Source organism: Colias croceus, chromosome 1 (assembly GCF_905220415.1).
Source record: "Colias croceus chromosome 1, ilColCroc2.1".
Taxonomy (NCBI): Eukaryota; Metazoa; Arthropoda; class Insecta; order Lepidoptera; family Pieridae; genus Colias; species Colias croceus.
Window position 1 is genome coordinate 6,007,825 of NC_059537.1, and position 23,108 is coordinate 6,030,932.

Sequence of the window (23,108 nt, forward strand, 5' to 3'; positions counted from 1 at the left end):
TTTCGAGCCGACGCGGACGCGACGCGGACGACGAAGGAGCCTAACAAAAGTACCTACAATCATAGGCGGCTCGTGACAAAATTGTATGGCCGTGTTCACTTGAAATAAAACAACGAAAATAGGTACCTACAATAGCGTTAGCAGTACAAAAAAAATGAGCACCACATTATAAATGTCTATTTAATATTTATACACTAAAAATTATAGAGTATTTCAAAACGAATTCAATTATTATTTAGCAATAATTAGAAAATCCCCGAATTTGCATTCGTGATCGTATTCATAGTGTTTGTCTACACTAATATTATAAAGAGGAAAACTTTGTTTGTTTGTTTGATTGTAATGAATAGGCTCATAAACTACTGGACATTTTACCAATGTTTGCAAGTTTGTGATTACTTTGATAGTTTACCGATTTATAATAATTGTATACTTATATCATTGTTTAAAAATATTCAAACACAATATGATATAGGTACTGATTTATCACTGGTTTCAGTGATGAACTGATGAGTCAATGTTAGCCACAATACTAATCACTTTCGTCATACATGTGTATGAACTATGATTGATGTGATTTGCAATGTGGTGAAATTTCATAAAAATCACGGGCCAATTTTTTGTTTTGAATCCCACCGAAAATACATATATTACTAATTGCGTTATTAGAATAATTAATTACTATACCCACGATCAATTATTACAATTTACAATATAGTCTCAAATGCATACTAGAGAAACATTGCAATTTGAATCAATTAAAATGCATAGCATACAAAAATAAATTCACAACACAAGAAATTCCGCGCGCAAATCATAGCGCGTGTCAATGAAATCAAGAATGTAATTTATATCAAGCCGACGACGACGCCGAACTAAAGTACCTACAGTACCATTTACCTTCAGTGTACAATACAGTTTACAGACCTACGACGGACGAACAATAATGAGTAATAAATTGTTTACAAAAAAAAACATAGTTTCTAAGGTCATTAGTTTTATTTTATTTTATTGTTATTTTCTTTGAACGATTGGAAATGAAATTACTCAATTTTTACATAGAACTTTGATTTATTAGAATTATGCTCATTATGTATAAGATAACGAACGCGAATGCACGACATCTAGCGCGTCTTATGTCTAAACATCGCCTTTCGTTTAGACATTGACGCGCTAGATCTGTAATAAGTATATAGTCTATGCGCTAGATGTCGTGCTTTATGTCGTGTTTCGCTTGGCAAAAGTCACGCACACTACTGTAGAAGTGTCAAATTTTTCCGGTATTTTACTGTTGTTTTTCTAAGTAAATATTGTAAATTATTGATTAAAAAGGTCGAACGCGCACACATTTCATTATAGAGAAGTGATAAAATGATTAGTTTTAAAGAAATAGTGTCTGTGTTAAGTGTTTAGAGGTAATCAAAAATGTATGGAGGGACGGTCGGAACATCCACCTTAAATCTTGCCAAAGAAATTTCACTATAAACACGCACGCATGTAATTTTTATTGATCACCATAGGGGGAGAATTACAAAATAATGGTATAATCATATTATAATACTCGATAGATAGCATATGTAAAAATAAAACAAAACATTTTATAAAAATCATTTTTATTACCACGTCCACATCAATCTACCTGCTACAAGCACAAAGCTACGGAACCCATCACAACATCAAAACTATCATAAAATATGTGCTGATTATGCTGCATTAAAGGCACAATAATATTGTTCAACAGCCCAGTGCTCTTTGTGACTTACAAATACTTTGTTTTAAAATATAATAAAATAGTGTAATATGCATAATTTACAAAATAGGCACATAATCTTTGGATATCCAACACTCTCTAAACTATTCATAAAAATTTCAATGGATAACAATTTTTTCATTTAATTTACATTACAAACTAAACATTTTACAAAATATGTCATAAATATACATAATATACTAGTTTCTGATTGTTCTGTAGTAAGTATAACATTATTTAACCCAAATATATTTCTTTAAATTATCCCTTATATACAACCAACTATGTCATTATAATTTGATCTTATCAACCTCCTTTTAACCTCTCATTAGAAAACCATATCCACAAATCATTGGAAAAAATAACTGGAATTATAAATTCAAATCTACAGCCACGATTTTTTATATCTACTTATAGTTTCGTTCTTGATCACAACATTAGAATTGGAGCTATTAAGCTAGAACACGACTAAAAGCAAAAAATACAACTATTCTTACATTCTATAATCTATATTATGCCCAATTAAACGAGATAAAGAATTTAAATAATCTTTTGACGGTTTAAAACATTTTTATCTTACTTTACAATACAAAAATATACAAAACTGTCAGTTAAACCAACCAGAAACTGTAACTGTGGGTATATAATACAGAAATTATTGTTTTGATCCTATCACCTCAAAAACAATCACAATACAAATGAACTTGTTCAGAAAATAAAAGCGACCGCGACCGTTTTCTACCCACTTTCCTGTACCAATTTAAGCAACAACATAAATTGAGTTGATAAGCTTTACGACATTAATGCGTATGAAAGAATGATAGAATATAACAAACGTTACTATTGCAATGCAACTTGGTACTGATCAATCCGAACGTATATATGTACGTTTTTTTTATCTCGTTTCGTTGGCCTTACAATAATTAGTTTTCATGTTTATTATATAAACAAAAATACACTTATTCTAATTCCATATTCTAGTATGTACTGTATACAATAATGTAAAAAATGTTACAAATACAGCAATCTGAACATTATCAGACATTAAAATGTCTGTCTAGGTTTCCTTTAATTATAAAATTTTATTCCATAAAGGAACAAAGCCATTGGAATGAGTGTATAGACTAATAGCTCTTTATTCCAAGAGCAGCGAAGGCAAAACACTATAAAGTTGACAAAAAAGATTAGAATTTAGATAAACACCCTTGGTTCCTTATATCATTACATAGTTGATAGTGTTAAATTTGTTAAAATATTATGGTTCAAAAAGATGTTATGTTTGCCTATATTTTTATTCTGTTAGTAATGTAGATCACCCTGGAAAAGCTTGATAAAAAATGACCATGTTCCTCTATGGAAGAGGCTTAAAAACATGGAGGAATATCTAATTAATATTAATTTCTAGATTAGGTCTTTTTTTCAATTCATACATGATTAAGTTACAAAAATAATATAATAAATGTACCATTATTATGTAGTATCAAGAAAACGATTTCAAATGTGCGTAATAGTTAAGGTAGAGTGTAATTTTAATTGATTCTTCTGAAACATACATATAAGATACATATTATGACTTATGAGTTTATGCATTTAAGAGGTTTTATGAAGAACCTGAAAATAGTACCTCGTTTTACAAAAAATACATGTTTTTTTCGACATTCGCATTTTTTATTTTTATTTATTTACATTCAAAATGTGAAGTCAGCTCAATATGGTATGTACCTACCCACTGTGTTTCCTACATTTTTAGGAATTCCCACTATATACAAAAAGTTTTATTTCATAGTTCAAACATGATTTTACATGAATATTTAAAGTACTCTTTTGGATATTCATCTCAAATTCATATATCTTCAGAATCGTTAGATGAATAACAAAAGTTCCTATACATTTGAAACGTACATTTTTAAGTCTTTGACTGAACATTTTGAGCGAGATGGCAAAATCTTTATCCAAAACATTATAATATGAAAATCATTCTACAATTCTATTACCTACATATCTTATTTATTATCTTACCTACAGACGTAAATGCTATTTAGTCATATGTTTTATTACCTACTTAAATATGTATGTTGTAATCAACAAAATATTAGATACATAATATTATAAAATATATGGTTTTACAATTTTTATTGGCCCACAGATAAAAACAAAGGCAACTTGCTGTATAAGATAAAAATTATAAAATTGTCTCCTTTATTTTCTTTATGCACTCAGTATGCTCGGATAAGAGTATTTAACTTTGATTTTAACATTTCTTTTGTTATAGATTATTTATATTCATGTAAAAACTACACTTTTCACTTGAAATCATTATAAAATTAAATAAATAAAAAAATTAAATCGATAATACGATTAAAATATATAATATTGTATTATGTACTCATACGATAAAATCTTAATGGACATTATTGCCGTTTTAAGTTTTGATTCAACTTCAATGTTTTGTTAAAATGTAAAATCAGCCATAATATTATAATAATAAAAGGCTGTATATTGCTTGTATATGAAAAAAATTTCAATTGACCAGAGTCAATAAGTGGTGTCAAAAATATTGTAATCCCTGTGTTTTGGGGAGTTTCAGGATAGTTCACCAATTGGTGCGTTCTGAAGCCACAAATCATGTATGAAATTGTAGAGATCATCACTTACTGCAACCTGTAAAAAATATTTTATATAAAAATTCTACTTATAGAAATGGCAATGGTTCTGGATTAAAATATTATCATACTAGATTTCCGCCCGCGGCTTCGCCCGCGTTTGCAAAGGAAAACCCGCATAGTTCCCGTTCCCTTGGGTTTTCAGGGATAAAAACTATCCTATGTGTTAATCCAAGTTACCCTCTATATGTGTGCTTAATTTCATTGTAATCGGTTCAGTAGTTTTTACGTGAAAGAGTAACAAACATCCATACATCCATACAAACTTTCGCATTTATAATATTAGTAGAATTCTCATACTCACTAGCCGATGGACTAGACTTTACTCATATATTAATAGTTTAATGAGAACGGTCGTAAATGTACAAAAAAACAACAACTTTTCAAACATGAAAAATATTTTGGACAACACATTTTTTTACAAATGTTGCAAAATAAGTAAGTCATGAAATAAAAACTATACCTTATAAGGTGTAGGGTTTAGACTCCTCTTAATATCTTGCCTCAGAGTTCTTAGGGAAGCCTGCACTCTCTCACGCACTTCTGACAGTGGTTTTGGTGGGTATGTAATTTGACCATCTTTCCAATATATCTGTAAGTATAATGTTTTACTTTATAAGTGTACATTTTCTGGATTTCTATATTTGGTTGAACTGAACAAGTAAAAAATAAATATCAGAAAAATTCTGCATCAATATAACCTTGTTATGTTGTTTTGTTTTAATTTAAATGATATAGAATACAAAATTAAGTTAGTTACTTATTTATCCGATTGCTAATCTGCATGCTTAGATGAGGCAAGATGAAAATATTGCAAGATAAACATCACACAAAATATTAACTGACTGTCGCAAATGCAAAAACATTCAAAATATAGGGTTAGTTATCAATGACCGGCCAAATTTTCAGAAATGGTTCAGAATCGATAACATTTTCGATCTAATGAAAAAAAAAAGGTTTTTTTTTAAATTAGATTTCCTTCCTGTCCGCCACTAAAAAGCGATCGTGTGGACATTACAAAAGCACAATTCAGTTCAACAACCAAGATAGGTAGAAGTTAGCACACACATAAATTTGGCGATGTGCGCACGCACACAAGTGCATTGATTATCGCGTGTTTACGATTTAGGAAATTTTTAAGACATTTTCAAATGCTATTATTTTTTTTTATTCGACAATAATATTTCAAATGTACCTTTGGTTTAATATCTAGATCTTAATTTTAAATTTTGGCTGGTCATTGAAAACTAAACGAATTGAAACTAACCCTGTATAGGCAGTATGTAAAAAAATATGCTCTTAAATTGGGTTAAAAAATACCTTATAAAGATGTTCCACTTTGCTAGGAATAACATAGGCCCTCTTGGATTCTTGGAACGGATGTCTACAGAGCACTTTCTGTCCGACTTCTGGTGCGGGTTCCGAAGACCGTTGTAATAAGTCTATTAACGCGTGACCATCGGCACCGAATAACCGATATGCCTGAAAAATAGAAGAAATAAGATAAATAAATAAATGTATTAGAGTACAAGGTATATATATAAATTGGACGAAAAACAATAATTTATAATTATTGTTATTGGAACAACAAGCAGTTTATTCCTTGAACAGACATATACAGACATATCATTAAGGAATCCATACAAATATTATAAATGTGAAAGTAACTCTGTCTGTCTGTCTGTCTGTTACTCAATCACGCCTTAACTACTGAACCAATTTGCATGAAATTTGGTATAGAGATATTTTGATACCCGAGAAAGGACATAGGATAGGTTTTATCCCGGAAATCCTACGGGAACGGGTTTTTCTTTGTAAACGCGGGCGAAGCCGCTGGCGGAAAGCTAGTTAATATATAAATCCTAAATGGTTAAATCATCCTGGACTTGTTGTATGTGTAAAAAAATTAGTGGTGAAGTATTTTATAAAATCTTAACATATAATGGAAAAATGTCTTCCAAGTCCCCATCAACAATTATATAAAGTATAGCATAGCAACATTATACACATAAATTTTCAAACACAACATGTTGTGTTTACATATTTATCTGTGCTGCCTTATCGTATCATAACGTGCTCATTTGTTTAATCTTTAAGTACGAGTCTCGGTGGAAAAATTACTGCATCGTAAAGTCGTAAATTATTAAAGATAAGCATTCGCAAATAGGAAGTGTAGGATAAATATAAATTGCTTGTAGTGAAGAGGCAACATACAGCAAGTCTGTTAATAATGAATTAATGTTATGCAGGCCTATTGTTACTTTAGTGGTTCTTCACATTCAGGATACATTGTATTATCCCACAGATAAAGAAGTATATATTTATAGAGTTCAATTAAGCCATTATTAGTGAGCCTTTTTACTTTTAACCCATTAAGCCCCAAGCGGCCCGATCGGTCCCAGACACAATAAATTTTCTATTGTGTCTGTGGTTCCGGGGCCTGAGTTATTACGGACATATTCAATGTAAATTATAATTGAAACTTTATCCTATAAGTTATAAGAAGTTTAACAATACTGAACTGGTAAAGAAAAAAATAGAATTGAGGAATAAATTAATAAAAAATATGTAAATTTATTTTTAAAATGAAACCAGCGACTAATACGCCTCATATGCTATACGCCTGTGACATGGCCACCACACTGTGATAATGAACATTATTAAAGATATGAGTTATATAAGTGATAGTATGTGAAGATGTATTTCATGTTGACGTCATGACCTTCAGTTATCTGTGTTATTATAAAATGTTAAACCGGTACTGTCTAACGTTAATTTAGGTCACAAACAGTAATTAGCGCTCGTAAGATTTTATGAATTATTTTAAACTTTGTCCTTGGATATTTTTCCAAATAATATGGAACACGAAACAAAACTACTACTACTTCATCTCACTAGTATAAACTATCCTACTCTACTCTGTTGGATAGTGCTACTACTAATTGAGATCAAATAAACACCAACTTTAATAGTTAGGTATGCTTAAATAATAATAGTTAAAAAATATATACCTCTTTATGCCCTGGAATTGTGACTTTGCCGACATCTTGACTGAGTTTGATTCGTGGCTGTCCATTTATTTCCACCAATTTATATACGCAACCAAGAGCGGGTTGCCTTTGACATGTTACTGTAATATAGATAAAAATATGAATACAATTATACTTTTTTTCAAAGAATAGGTACTTCTTTAAAACTTTTATTAAATTTAACTAAATTTGTACACTCTAGACAACTGAACAGTATTTTGAAAGTACCCTCTTAATGTTTATATTTCTTTGTTTTGTAAAGCTGATTATTTTATATCACTATTACTTCCTGTATTATGCACCTCTTCCTATGTATTTATAATTAAATATGCAATTTCCTCAATATCACTATCAAAACATTATATCTCACCCAAGTGCGTTCCAATGCCGAAGCAGTCGATAGCGTGTCCTTGTTCATGAAGGCTCAATATCGTCTCTTCATTTATATCATTAGAGGCCACAATAGTCAGTTTAGCGAACCATGGTAAATGGAACATTTCAGCTATTTGCTTGAAGGTATCTCTCGCGAGAACTGATAGATATGCCAAGTCACCGCTATCTATGCGAATTCCCACGGCTCTGTAGCCGCAGTCGTTGAGCGCTAGCGCCACTGCACTAAAGTTTAGTAGCCCGCTCCTATGGGACAATACTTGCCTCTTAGATTAAGATAATTAATAAAATTGAGGCATTACACAATAAAGAACTGGACTCACAATAGTGATCATTCTTTAAAATTAACATCTTATTTTGTGGCAATAGTGTTCTCTAACCTTAGTCTCTAACTAATAGACGCGTAGGCAGACTTTTGCTTCGGACAATTTTTGAGCGTGATTGTGAGTTTAGTTGTTTATTTTACGTTACCGTTTGATTTAGATTTTAGATTTAGATAGACTGGGGGTTGGACTAGAGTGAATTTAATTGGATATTATTATTTATTAACAAGGCGTGTTTATAACAGACAGAAAAAAAAGTAATATTATGTCGTCTGAAAATGTACCGTTGAGTCAGTTTAAAGTAATAAATAAACAAGGTTAGGTTCAACAATGATTAAAAAAAAACAAAATAGAATTAAAGTATATAAAATAAAAATAAAATATAGTCTGAAAGATATTATATCATTAGTAGTGTTACTGGTTTATACTACTTGAATGTAGATGTGTATTTGTTTTCATTATGAACAATTGAAAGCTAGATAACTCACTTGTGTAAATTTAATAAAAAGCAATAAAATTTCAATCATAAAATGTTAAGCGGGCGTGCCGCCCTTATCTCTTAATAATTATTGATATGAATGCTCTGATAATATTGTTTACGCTGCAATATCTTACAAAGTAAGCGTAAGATACATCTTTATTAAAGAAATGATGTCATATAACAAACTGAGAGCATTCCATGAATTAATTGAGTTCAATAAAAAAATTCTGTCATTGAACAAGTTTTGGTTCATAAGGTTATGTGTACTAAATATGGGAAAGATAACAACTCATATCTTAATACTACGAGGTATTAAGCGTTAATATAAAGGCAGTATGAGCCTTGTGTTTTTTTTTATATCTATTATGGTTGATAAGATAATTTTTCATAATTAGAAACAGAAAATAAATTAGTTTTTTTTTTCAATATTCCTAATAGGTATGTGATTAGAAAATGTATGCGCATTGATGTTAAACGATTTAATGAAAAAATAATCAGTTACTTTAATGAATAAATGTTATCCGTCATAACAGGTATTTCATTGGTTCGAATGTATTACATCACATTATGTCATACTTTCTGAAATTGTGTGCGATAACAATTAAAAGTAAAAATAATTATTTTGTTAATATTTCACTGTGATATTTCACATGCAAATATGGCATTCAATATAATGCTGACCCGCTTTACGACACTATACATAATAATCAACACTAATCACGATTGTTTATTTTTTAATTCTCAACTTGACACGACAAGATCCAGAAAAAGAAGTACAAAGTTTATAATAATGAGTGAAAGAGTATTTTTATCAATACCTAGATATTTATAATTTTTGTATCCTAATCTTCCAATAATTAATTTATGGAACTCTGATCTTCATTTGATGATATTATGTATTATGGTTAAATTGGCAATTAGTGATTACTTTTCATTTCAATATGGATAGCGATACGTATAGATTTGTTGTAGATAATTTATGAATTGGTTAATAATTAAATACGTGCATTAAACAAAAACTCAGTATTATACGGAGTGCAATAAAAATGTAATAAAAAAATAATAATGAATAGTGCAATCCCTACACAATGCAACTGTGCCCAATGATCCGTCGTCCCTTCAACATTACATAAGGACAATACGCCACACTGAAGCAAAATGAAGTCCGCACGGACCGGTGCCCTGTATAATGTATATACATGTTACGTCACCAAGCGCCGTCTGTTCGCACTTGTGACGCTAGCTACGATACCCCAGAAGTGTGCCGTATCTGAAACATGCCCTCAATGAATGTATGAAGTGACAGCCGAGCCCTGAACTGAATGAGATGACGGCGTTCTCCATTTACCTCAGTGTGCGTTCGAGCGGGCTAGATCCAGCACTACGGTAAGTCGGGTCAGTTCGGCCATTGGTGCCACAGTTGCGATTGGCGGGGTTAAGGTACCTCTTCACATCGTACGTGTCGACGAGCGCGAGGAAGCCGGTGGGGAAGGCGATGGCGTAGGATATGAGGGCGGCCAGTTCCCCGTCGCTGGCTTGTTCCGCGAGTATGGGCGCCAGGCGGGTCCGCCAGCCCAGGGCCAGCTGCAGCAGGTCGCACTGCGTCTGTGTTGTGGCGTGACGCAACGTGACGCGCTGGATGTCGTCCAGCGAACTGAATGACGTCACGTAAGAGTGCGCGTGCGTGCCCTTAACGGGGATGTTGAACATTTTGCCAGCTAGCACGTTGCTTGTGCCGTCGAAGCCGCCTGGAAAGCGATAGGGTAGAACATAACTATTTCAGGCATGAGTAATTAATTGTTGACTTAGATGTTTCGACATTATTGTCTTTTACTGCAATCAAATGTTCAACTTTAGTAAAAATGGACACCTTTTCCATTTTTACTAAAGTTGAACATCAAAATTTGTTGAATTAATCCGAATTTTAATAAGAAAATATTTAAATTTATGAATAATTTAGTGTTGCGTGTCTTCATAATTCGTGAATAAGGCATAATTTAAAGTTTTTGGGTAAATTCGCAGAAAGTTTTCGGAGTCTACGCGAATATTTTAAACATTACTGAAATATTTCGCCAAAAGAAATATGAACAGCATGAAAACTATTTACATTATACGATTTTATCGTCACTAAAGGCAGACAAAACTTACGATAAGTATTCCAAATGGGTCATATTCAAAGTCAAGGATTGCGCTTGCATGATTAGAACGAATTAAAGAAACTTCTATTCGTTATTCGAAACTTTTATGAATGAATAACTCATTCGATCGCGGTATAGAAGTTACGGCGACCCCGTGCCTGGTACGATTTAGTTTCACAGCAACATAAGCCGCAGGTAAACGCTAATATAATCAATAATACGGACAAGATAATTTCTTTTATATCATGACTCATTCCATCACCTTAGTTAACCTTCCCGCGAATACAAACTTTAATTTAATATTGATCTTATCGTAAACGAGCACGTTGTACTTACCGATGTAAGCATATTTTGATGCTGATAAACCCCCATCGGGGCCTTGAGCTCTTCTTAAGCCAAATTCGAGTAAAGATATATTTTTTCCAGCAAACATTCTATATCGAGCTGCATTTGTTGCCATTAAACTGAAAAAAAGGTTGTTTTTATTAATTAAAAAACGGTTAGTGAATTCTTATTTCTAGTAACACATTTCTTAATTGATATTATAAAGACTTGTGGTAATAATGTGATCATTTCTTGGATTTCGGCATGATTATGCTGAGGTCAGTTGGTCAATTATAAAACTATGATAAGTTAATGATTCAAAGCATATTGCTACCGTAGCGAAACAAAGTTAACAGCTACATGTTGTATTAAACATTTATTATTACATACATTGCAATCAAGTTGGTTAGCCAAGCCTATCTGATAAGCATTATCTAACTAAACACGAATAGCTCAGCTTATTGTCATATAATATATAAAGCTTAAATATTTAATCATGTCTATATTGTAGTCATTTCATGGGATTTACATAGCAGCATTGGGTTTGTTCTACAATATTTATTTAAATAGAATGTATTTGTCGTAAGACTGGACAAGTTGAAAAAAATTCCAACCTCAATTGCCTAAAGCACGAGTCTTTTGAGAATCAACACCTACGTAAACCTAACTAGGAAAAGATAAAAAAATGAAAAATTTTATAGACTTTTCTACCAGAACATGCTAACGATTACCCAAGACAAATTCCTCAACATAATCATGCCCGGAAATGCAGAGCTGTCACATTTTGCACGATGTGTAAAAAAATAATTTGAAGGTTTACTATTGTAACTATCAACATAAACAAAGATTGCAGCAAAAGCGAATTTCCAATAAACAAAAAATTTAAACTCCCATTTCCTTTTACGAGTGAAATTTAATCTTTACAAAAACATTTTAACAACTTTATTTCATTTCAAGTAAAACAATTAATTCGAGGAAAAAACTTACGTACCTATGTTTAAACAAGTAATGTTTACTGTAATTAATAGGTTAATTACTAGAAAAAAGAAAATACTAAATGAAAACTTTAACGTATTATCTAGGACATTTAAGGTTTTATTGAAATCAGATATTTAATGTAGGTACCTAAAGAAGACAAAATGAATGTTGTTTTAGTGGCTTACCTTGCAAAATTAACCAGGGTCAATAACGTCGTCTCTAATATCTGAGCGATAATCAAAGGTCCTTCGACTCGTAGTAAGGGAACTCTGAAAGTAAAAACTATATGAAAATAACAATTTTAATGCGTATTCGATAACTAGCTTTTGTATCGCGGATTCGTCCGCAAAATTCAAACATTACACAAATCTAATTGTCTAAAATCGCTCAATGAGTTGCGACGTGAACGATAGACAAAAAACACACTATCGCATTTACAATATATTTTTATAATATAAAAATGGATCCCAAAATGTGTTGGTAAGCACATAACTTGAGAACGGCTGAACCGATTTCGTTTATTCTTTTTTTATTATATTCCTTGAAGTACGAGGATGGTTCTTATGTAGAGAAAACGTAAATATGTACCACGGGCGAAGCCGGGGCGGACTGCTAGTAAGTTAATAAAAAGGATTTTTATATTATAAAAAATCTCTCTCGTAATCGCTTTCGTCGCTTATACTTATATTTTGTAGTACCTAACTAGGTAGATCTTATAATTTATATTACATTAATTTTAATAGTTTTTCGACTTCAATTTAATTGGGCCAAAGCGATAAAGGATTTTGTTTCTATACTCCTTATGACAATACTATAAAAAACTAGCAGTTGCCCATATAGGTAGGTCGTAGGTAGAGTGAGTAAAGCTAAAGTCTCCCATAGTATAAACATAAGTGGTTTTTTTTTACTTTGGTAAGGTTGGTTAGGAACTCAATATAATTTATAAAATATGTGTTATCTTTAAACATAGATGGATATCTATTATCTTATATAATAGCCACCTTAATTAGCTCTTTATGATGAGCTACACGCTTTGGAAGATATAATCTGATAATAGGTTACGAAGTTCGCTTAACGCAAAATATGATTTATATAAAAGACGACAGTCATACGGAAGCTATATTATATCATCGTGATTTTAAATACATCATGATAAACAAGTAAATAATGAAAGACTCAATAGCCTGAGAAGTAGGCGTTTGAATAAATTATGTATTTACGTTTGTAATTTGTAGGTACATACGATGTAGTACAGCAATACTCGATAGACAACTGACTCATACGTCGACATGCCATGCATTACATCGTTTTATTTTCATTGCATGACGAGATCATCGATGCTGCATCTAATTCAATACGTTTATTTTTATTGATGCAATGAAATACAATACGCAATAATCGATACACGACATCAGCGATATTGTGGTCGTTTACCTTCATGAGCGGACAGAGAATGAAACATTTTACTCTTTAAACTGTGAATACAATTTGGTTAGGTAAAGCCAGAAGTTTCTGATATCATAAATCGATTTGTTATTACTTCGTGACAAAAATGCACAAGCGTAATATGATGCTATAATGTGTCGCGTAAAGAAAATTCGTGTTGAAAACGTAATTTTACATAGGTTTAACGAAATATAAGAGACACCGTGGGCGGATAGGATATAATAAATCTGTAGAAGGGTCAATTCTGTACATTGAAAATATTGAAAAAATAAATAGCAGTGTTACTGGATCGATACCAAACCCAAAATTATGTGATTAAAAAAATTTTTGTCTGTCTGTCTGTATGTGAAGGCATCACGTGAAAACTAACGATTCGATTTCGATGAAACTTGGTATAATTATACCTTATTATCCTGGGCATAAAATAGGATACTTTTTATCCCGGAAAAATACATAGAAAAAAATCTTAATTTTTCCGCGCGGACGGAGTCGCGGGCGGAAGCTAGTTAGTAATATTTCCTATAGATCATATATCAATAAAACTGTTGTAAATAATATGACGAAGCAGAACCTCGGCGGAAATCATTATTGCAGTTAATAATACCATTTGATGTATGACATACATTACTTCATAATAGTAATTTTCAAAGGGAGTTCCCACAGCATTAGAATAAAGTATGACAACATAATATCTCCCACTTACATGATGCAGTCCCATTCACCTTATAAGTAAAATGGTTTCTTTTTGCATAAGACTTATGATTTATGAACCCATGAAATTTTCAAAAATGTAATTTTCAAATTTTAAGACCAAAAAAATTATAACTCAGGTTACTACAAGAAACAAACTTAGCTACATCATTGGATGTATAGAATTATGTATTTAAATCCAAAAACAAATTCCATTTTTGGAGACTCATTTCTTGCATGGTGCTCTTGCACATGTTGTGATAAGAATGGTAATTAGGTGTTGCACCTGATTAATTACCAATTAAATTAGCATAAACTTTTTACACATAATACATTTATTTGGCTCTTTTTTAAATATTATTGACCATAATATTATGCTGCATCATTTAAATTACTTAGAAAATCAATGGAAGCCAGTACTCTATCGTCAAGTTATATCAAACTTAATAATCAATGATTGGTTCTTAATGTACCAATAAGAAATACGTATTAGAAAAAAGTTAAAAAAAAAAAAACAGACAATATATTGGAAATAGCAGACATTCATAAATATTCCTTGAATATTAAAAAAAAAATGAAAAATCTTTACTTTACATTGAAGAAAATCTATATAATAAATAATTATATTACCTTGGGAAAACCACAGATCCTTCTTCTATTGCACTCAATTTGATATCCTTACAAGTTAAGTCCTTGAGATAATCGAAAAATTCACATTCAATGGTCGAAGGTAGTGTTTGTCTTAAGTAATCAATATCTAGAAAAATATCATTAGTAAGAAAACACTCAATTATAAAAATGCAAATGGCCATAAAAGTAAATTGATAATAAAAAATGTAGGTTACTTACAAAGCATTTCTATGATGTTGTTATTCATAACTCTATCTTTTATAATTTTAAATATAAAATCAAATATTACACTCACCACTATCTGAATATTTAAAATTCTGTAAAAACTTCAAACATTCTTCGAGTCCAGCGAATATGGTAAATTCTCCTTGAAAGGGATTTGTACGGAAAAATAAATCAAACACAGCAACATCATTCACTTTACCAGATTTCCAATATGCATATGCCATTGTAATTTGATATAAATCTGAAATTTATTTATTTATTTATTAAGCCAAACCAACAGTAAATACATACAAATCTTGCGAGCTTAAATCTAGAAATATATAAATGTTAAGGATGTATCCACCAATTATAGGTAAGGACAAATTAATTTTTATAAGTATCTTTTAAACTTACTTAAACTTGAAATAAAAAAAAAATGTTTTTTGTTTGTAAGTATAGATTTAAAAACTTATAAACAGTAAATAATATATTATTATTTCCTTATTTGTACCAATATACAATATTTATATAAGAAGAACCATGGTAATATTTTAAATTACAAACTTTGTTCAACAAACAAATATTATTTCAATAATTTGAATAAAAAATAGATGGTATTGCATTATTAGTTAATTTACTTTTCAGTCTAAAATCATAAAATAAATCTAATTGGGTAATGTATGACTTTGTAATGAATTTGGAAGTTGGAACCGAGTAAATGATGGAAGCCTTAATTATTCAAAATAAGAACTCTTTTTTTTAAACTTACCTGTGAGTAAAGGTTGAACAACTCCGTTTTGTCTTGCCATCGTTTTATCATAACAAAATTGTCTACTGGACATCTTCGTTGTAAGTAAGATTCAATATTACGTACGGTAGGTCGTCAAAGGCGTGAGAAATGTATGATATCTGTCGGGCGACTAATAAAAGAAACAATTTCATCGTGATCAAACGACCTAGACTTATTATCAGCCCGCCAAACACTGTTTGATTTGACAGGAATTTACGCAAGCGCAGTGCCGAGTTTCAGAAATTGAATCTTATAAATATTTCATAGCATTGCTACGTTAACATTAAATGAAATAAGGGCAGGTATTCGACCAGTTTTAAATGTAATAGAATTAGTCATTAGATGATATTTTAAACTTTAAAGTACAAATCATTTCATTTTTTAATCAAACTTGACAGTTGCCCGTTGACTTTTGAGTTTTGACAACCGAGTTTGACAAGGAAAATCTGTCATATGCCATTGTCTTTTTTTGACAAATAAATGTCATTTAAGTTGACAATGTATATTCGTTCTAAAATATTATAGAAGTACCTTTCTTTAAAAATATATTGTAAGGCCCCGTTTCCACCTGCAAGTAAACTTCTGCAAGAACTGTCCGACAGTCTGCCTGACAGCAGCTTGCATGTGTAAACTATGTTGCAAGTTCTGTCGCGACAGTTTGTCAAGCGCTTCTTGCGAGAAGTTGCGAAAGCATGTGTAAACATGACTGCGTCTACTCGCGACAGTTCTCGCAGCTTATCGGTCTAGTTCCGTATATCTCGCAGTAAGCTGCAAGTATCGCCCGCACGGCTTTTGATTTTTGTTTATTTGAAATTAATGAGTCATGAATGCTCTTGTGAAGAATGAAGAAACTATAAAGTCAATAGGATTATAATTATGAGATCTTAAGATGGAATAATGTGATTATTTTTTGAAAATGAAATGAAATGAAAATTTATTTGTTGAATTGTGGTTACAAAGTTTTTATAATAAATTTAATGTCCGCACAATTCACCAACACATTGGCATACAATATATTTATATTATGCTCTTATTATGCTTATCTAATTTTATAATTTAACTAAGTTATTATTTAAACAATATATTATTTACATTAGTTCATTAGATCATTTTACATTAATAGTACACATTATAAATTATAGTATACGATTTATTTCACAAAATAGAATAGAAAAATTATGACAGTAATTCCTATCCCGTCACTCGCAAGATGTGTGTAAACACCTCCGCGATAAGTTGCGATAGTATGATCCGCGAGCTTCTCGCATGACATTTATTGCAGCAATAAATTGCAGGATATGTAAACGATATTGCAAGTAACTCATGCAAGACTTCCGCGAGTTTACTTGCAGGTGGAAACGGGGCCTTAGAATGTGAGAAACAGATAAAAATCTGAATTGTATGAAAATTCTACACCACACATTACATTAAAGACTTTCAATTTTTTCTTCATAATTATAAATATTATATTTTATAAATAATAATAAATTTATTTTGATTTTATCAGACATCTCAGTAAAGACGTTATCTGTGGACGTTATACTATATTATGTGTATATTATACTAACTAAACTTTGCACCATGGCCAAAATAAGGGACAAATTGCTTGAAAAGCGAACATGTAAATGTCCAGTACATAATAATATAAATAAATAATATATTGTTAAGTAGTATAATTAGTATATTGTACGGTAAAAGTATTTATAAACACCGTAAGCTGTAATTTTCATTCATAGCTGAATAATAAAAAAGAGTGTACACGCGTTAGGCCCCGTTTCCACCTGCAAGTAAACTTCTGCAAGAACTGTCCGACAGTCTGTCTGACAGCAGCTTGCATGTGCAAACTATGTTGACAAACTGTCACGACAGAACTTGTTCTGTCGTGACAGTTTGTCAAGCGCTTCTTGCGAGAAGTTGCGAAAGCATGTGTAAACATGACTGCGTCTACTCGCGGCAGTTCTCGCAGCTTATCGGTCGAGTTCCGTTTAACTCGCACCAAGCTGCAAGTATCGCCCGCACGGCTTTTGATTTTTGTTTATTTGAAATTAATGAGTCGTGAATGCTCTTGTGAAGAATGAAGAAACTATAAAGTCAATAGGATTATAATTATGAGATCTTAAGATGGAATAATGTGATTATTTTTTGAAAATGAAATGAAATGAAAATTTATTTGTTCAATTGTGGTTACAAAGTTTTTATAATAAATTTAATGTCCACACAATTCACCAACACATTGGCATACAATATATTTATATTATGCTTATCTAATTTTATAATTTAACTAAGTTATTATTTAAACAATATATTATTTACATTAGTTCATTAGATCATTTTACATTAATAGTACACATTATAAATTATAGTATAAGATTTATTTCACAAAATAGAATAGAAAAATTATGACAGTAATTCCTATCCCGTCACTCGCAAGATGTGTGTAAACACCTTCGCGATAAGTTGCGATAGTATGATCCGCGAGCTTCTTGCATGACATTTATTGCAGCAATAAATTGCAGGATATGTAAACGATATTGCAAGTACCTAACTCATGCAAGACTTCCGCGAGTTTACTTGCAGGTGGAAACGGGGCCTTAGAAGTTATACTTCTTTGACAGTTGTACATTGTAAAGCGTTGCCCATCACAGGCCATTGTGTATTGGGGGCTAAGTTTCCAGCTTTTTTTCTGCATACAAGCTTCCTTTGTCTTTGACAAGTAACTAGGCACTAATCTGTGATCTTTGACAGGTATATTGTTATCTGTGGACAGATTGCACAAACCCGCGAAATCGTAAGTCGAATTTGAATTATTGTTAAAACACTGCAAAGAGAAGCACTGCCTGTCGAGTAAGTTACTTTTTAGTTGTAGTGAATAAATTATTATGACTGAACTCATAATTATTAAGCTTATACCTAATCAGTATTCATAGTTGTGTGTTATTTAGATGCTTTCCAATAAATAATGGCTTTTTTAACTAGGTATAACTTAGCTTACAATTCACTATACTTATGTAGAGTGTGTATATGTATATTATAAACGCTGACATAAAATAATTGTATAATTTATGGATTAATCATTATTTATTTAATTATTATATTGTTCAACAAAAAAGGTAAGTAACTCGTGTAATTCAATTATTGAAGTTATTTAAAAGTAACAGGTCTAGTAGAGCATTATTTTCTATCGGCAGAAATGAAATAACGTGTTTGTAATTTTCATCATTTTAATTGAACATTTTTAGAAAACAAGCCAAGAGGACGATCTTTGCCTGGATGATATTTTTCATAGTGTAGATAAAGACCTCTTCTAGTTACAAACTTCTCTGTGCAATGGATACAATGAAATGGTTTTATTCCTGTGTGTTTATACATATGGTACTGAAAGAAAACATTTATATTACATTACATTATTTATCACGAGTGAACACTTATGATTATCATAAGCGAATATTGTTTGATTTGAACTTAAACATGAAAAAATTAAGGCAAAAGATGACCGGGTGCATTGGGGTATTTTGAATGTTGTGGTAAATCCAATGTTGAGAAATTAATACAGAAAATTGTATTAAAAAAATTCCGTTATGAAACTTGCATATTTAAATACAATACCTTAACAATCACAATAAGTACTTCCAATAAAACAATTTTCTCAAGACTTAGTACCTACTCATAATTTTAACAAACACTGAAGTGATATTTGAAATTACCCAACATTTGCACAAGCACATTACAAAATGTATAATATATATATTTTGCAAAACTTACTGTGAAATTATCCTTTTTATTAAAAGTATGTGAGCACAGCTGGCATTGGTATTTAAATGGACCATTTGTAGTTTTGTCTGTCTTTTCCTTCGGTGCAATGGGTCTAAGATACAAAGATTCAGAAAATACTGAAACTTCAGTTTGCTTCTTCCTGTTTTTGCTACTTTCTTGTACTGTTGCAGTTGGATGCATTCTAGATTTATGAGCATAGCAATTACCAGAACTGGCAAAGCCTTTATTACAGACAGGACACTTAAAGGGCTTGGCCCCTGTGTGTTTGTTCATGTGGAACTGAAATGAAAATGTATAAAAAATATTGATTATAAATGCTGCTATCATGTATCACTCTAGCTGAAATGTTCGTTTACATTCTAAGATATAAAGATTTGATCTTTATCCATTTCAAAATGGAAGACATCCTTAGATCAGTAATAAATTGTAAAGTATATTCATTACAAACTGAACTTAATAAACAAAATTAATTTATTTAGATAAAAAAGCCCTCCATACCCTCAGTTCCTGAAATCTCTTGAAACTCTTCTTACACATAGTGCAATGGTGTGGTCTTTCATTACTGTGTGATATATTATGGTTTCTAAAAGTACTTCTTGTTGCATAAGATCGACCACACTTGTTACATGTGTAAAGTTTTTTGTTGGAGAAATGAATTGTCATGTGTGCATTTAGATTTTTCTCCGACCTAAATCTACAAAAAAGTATGTTATAATAGTTCTTAAAGAACCTAACTACTTTAGACAAGTCAAAATGGATATAATTTTTTTGTTTCCTACTTACGATCGCTTGCACATGGCGCATTTACGGGTACCATTGTGTTGCTTAATATGTGTCATGAACTCAGTTTTGAATTCGAAAGCTTTGTCGCAAATTGTGCAGGTGTATGGTTTGCCAGCTTCTCCAGGAGATAAATGGGACCACATATGATTTTTAAGCGCTATCTCTGAAAGGAATTTTCTGTGGCATGATTTGCAAGGAAACGGTTTCTGTGCATCTGTGTTTTCGTCGTCTACTTTAAGGGTGGGATTGTTATAATATAGTCTCGTTATGGTTACATTTTCCCCGTCAGCACTATTCAAATACGTAATTTCTGTGCTGTCTTTTTTTCCTATTACTACATTTTGTTTTGTGCTAATTCTAGTCATGTCCGGATTTGTTTGTGAAATTGAAATATCTTCATCAGTACGGTCATATAATTCCATGCTCAGTTTTAGAAGTGTTTCTTGTGCATTCCTAGCCAAATCTATAAATTCACATACGTTTTGTAATTGTCTGCAACACTCGATACAAATACTTTTTGGTAAATTGTCGTCGCGCTCGATCTGAAAAGTGAAATTTAAATATATATATGTACATATATATGTACTAGGTAACAGGACTTATATTAGGTATATGTACTAGGTAACAGGACTTAGTGCGGTCTTAATATCACGTATAAACATTAATTATTAGGTAGGTACTCTACACTGAACTAAACTTTTTGTGTTTTTTAACCGACTTCAAAAAAATTCGGCCGGTATGTTTTTTTTTTATGTATGTACACCGATCACTCCGAGGTTTCTGAACCGATTTACGTGATTCTTTTTTTGTTCGATGCGGGATGGTGTCGAATTGGTCCCATAAAAAATTTATTCGGATAGGCCCAGTAGTTTTTATTTTATAAGCATTTTTGTCTGTATTTGTAAATGTTGCAAGTGCAAGTTTGAAGTCGGTTGTTTTTTACTCAGTTATCACTTGTTATCCTCCAAAATTACATTTGATTTATGAGTGACGATTTCTAGCATTTCTATTATTACAAAGATGAATCAAATTTGTCGTGTACCTATGTCTAGATGGTAGGTGATATCTATACTTAATATTTTAAAGCTGATGAGTTTGTTTGTTTTAACGCGCTAATCTCAGGAATTACTGGGCCGATTTAAAAAAAATATTTCTGTGTTAGATAACCCATCGAGTTAATACCAACAGGAGCGGAGCCCCGCGGGTTAAACCGCAAAGCGCAGCTTGTGTGAAAAAAATTAAAAAATTAACAAACTAGTTTTGAGTGATTCTTTTAGTTCACATGGTAACAAATGAAACTGAAATATACTTAGATATTGTTTCTCGGAATATTGTATATTTTGCGTTCATTGTAAGTCGATAAAGGACTTCTTTTTAATAAATTAGAAGTCAATAAAACTCATTAAAAACATCTTCAGAAAACGTTTTGTAACTTTTAAAATATGAACTAGGTACCTAGGTAGTAATGAGTATTTTATTTTACCTACGCACTTAATAATGATTGAAAACATAAAACGCACCTCGATTAACAAATATTTGTTCATTTTATTTTGGAGTTGCATTGAAGCAGCTTCTGCGCCAAATATCATTATTGTTGTTTCCTTTTCCTTAGCACAAAGTCTGCAACATCTTTCACCCATTTTTACCGTTTAAAATTCACTAATGAACTAGTTGAAATTGTTTGAATCGCCCAATTATTCAAAAAACACTGTAAAATAACTATTACGCGAACATTTTCCGTGCAGATGCGATATCGCGCATGCGCCCTTTCATTTGCTTTGTATACTTGAACATTATTGATATTATGATTGCAAAGTAGCAATGCGCAAACTCCATCGAACCAACAATTTTAGCTTTAGCGCACTAATTTTGGTGTACAAAGTGGAAGATATATTTGTTAATACTTCTATAATTTGCCAGTATTCAACGTAAAACCGTAATCTAAAAATCTTATTATACCTTATACCTAGGTACCATGTCTACGTAATTTGCTTTATACACGATAATACTTTGTTTGTGATTTCTTAATACATTGGGTATACAATCGTAGTTAATGAGGAGTCTAAAATTTGGCTATAGGTAGGTACTTTCTACTGATAATAAAATCCAAAGTATATCCAAATTTAGTGGATAATCAAAGAGATCCATTAAGTAGGTACTTACTACTTACCTATCAATTTTTTACAGTTCAGTTTATACCAATAGGGAATTCATTTGCGGAGGCATAACTGGTGGTAGCATTCACCATATTCAGTCACTGACTACAGTGCCACAGTATTTATTTATTACAAAGTTAATTAACTTTGTAGCTTCCTATGTAAATCCTTTTTTATAGTTTATCATACAATACAATTTATCATACAGTTTCAGCATAAGATAATAATTTAAATTGGAATATTTAGTATATACATACCTAGATCTGCTAGTCGTAATCTACCTACTATGCATCAGTAAGGACTGTAGTTACTATTAAAAAGAGCGTAGTGCCTTGTATGATTTAAATCCTTCCCAGCATGAAGAGCTTAATGAAGAAACCATTATAATGCACAGGTTTTTTGTTACGGGTTCCGTTGATATTAAGCCAATGTAATAAGGATGAGCAATCGAGTTTACATGATCATTATAAACATCCAATTACTTTAATTTACACCTAAATTAAATGATGTAATTGTGTTGCCGATGCGTACCAGCTACTAAGTATTCGTAAGATATACG

General features: G+C 31.4%; 2 protein-coding genes across 3 annotated transcripts; both read right to left on the reverse strand.

Annotated features, from left to right (window-relative positions):
• Window positions 1-1,596: 1,596 nt before the first annotated feature.
• On the reverse strand, window positions 1,597-16,138 carry LOC123692565 (nicotinate phosphoribosyltransferase). Of its 2 annotated transcripts, none has more exons than XM_045637325.1 (11): window positions 15,816-16,138; window positions 15,138-15,308; window positions 14,843-14,969; window positions 12,262-12,345; window positions 11,111-11,238; window positions 9,985-10,384; window positions 7,813-8,078; window positions 7,425-7,543; window positions 5,734-5,895; window positions 4,877-5,005; window positions 1,597-4,411 (listed from the first exon to the last, which is right to left on the reverse strand). In XM_045637325.1, exons 1-11 carry the CDS (start codon window positions 15,886-15,888, stop codon window positions 4,334-4,336), a joined length of 1,737 nt encoding a protein of 578 aa, XP_045493281.1. In that variant the 5' UTR covers window positions 15,889-16,138; the 3' UTR covers window positions 1,597-4,333. The 2 variants fall into 2 exon arrangements, with proteins under 2 accessions (XP_045493281.1, XP_045493290.1); XM_045637334.1 differs by having other exon boundaries at window positions 10,081-10,384; window positions 15,816-16,137.
• Window positions 16,139-19,045: 2,907 nt separating this feature from the next.
• On the reverse strand, window positions 19,046-22,187 carry LOC123692992 (zinc finger protein 182-like). Its single transcript, XM_045637861.1, has 5 exons — window positions 21,914-22,187; window positions 20,394-20,935; window positions 20,109-20,304; window positions 19,599-19,889; window positions 19,046-19,211 (listed from the first exon to the last, which is right to left on the reverse strand). The coding sequence occupies exons 1-5, from the start codon at window positions 22,031-22,033 to the stop codon at window positions 19,053-19,055; spliced, it is 1,308 nt and encodes a 435-aa protein (XP_045493817.1). The 5' UTR covers window positions 22,034-22,187; the 3' UTR covers window positions 19,046-19,052.
• Between the last annotated feature and the right edge of the window lie 921 nt (window positions 22,188-23,108).

Bases quoted from the DNA above. Each gene is read 5' to 3' on its own strand.
- LOC123692565 (XM_045637325.1), bottom strand. From the start codon at position 15,888: ATGTCCAGTAGACAATTTTGTTATGATAAAACGATGGCAAGACAAAAC. The intron at 11,239-12,261 runs GTAAGCCACTAA...CCTTTTTTTCAG, and splicing joins ACCCTGGTTAATTTTGCAAG to TTTAATGGCAACAAATGCAG. The intron at 5,006-5,733 runs GTATTTTTTAAC...TTATACTTACAG, and splicing joins AAGTGGAACATCTTTATAAG to ATATATTGGAAAGATGGTCA.
- LOC123692992 (XM_045637861.1), bottom strand. From the start codon at position 22,033: ATGGGTGAAAGATGTTGCAGACTTTGTGCTAAGGAAAAGGAAACAACA. The intron at 20,936-21,913 runs GTGCGTTTTATG...TTCACTTTTCAG, and splicing joins ACAAATATTTGTTAATCGAG to ATCGAGCGCGACGACAATTT. The intron at 20,305-20,393 runs GTAAGTAGGAAA...ACTTTTTTGTAG, and splicing joins TGCGCCATGTGCAAGCGATC to ATTTAGGTCGGAGAAAAATC.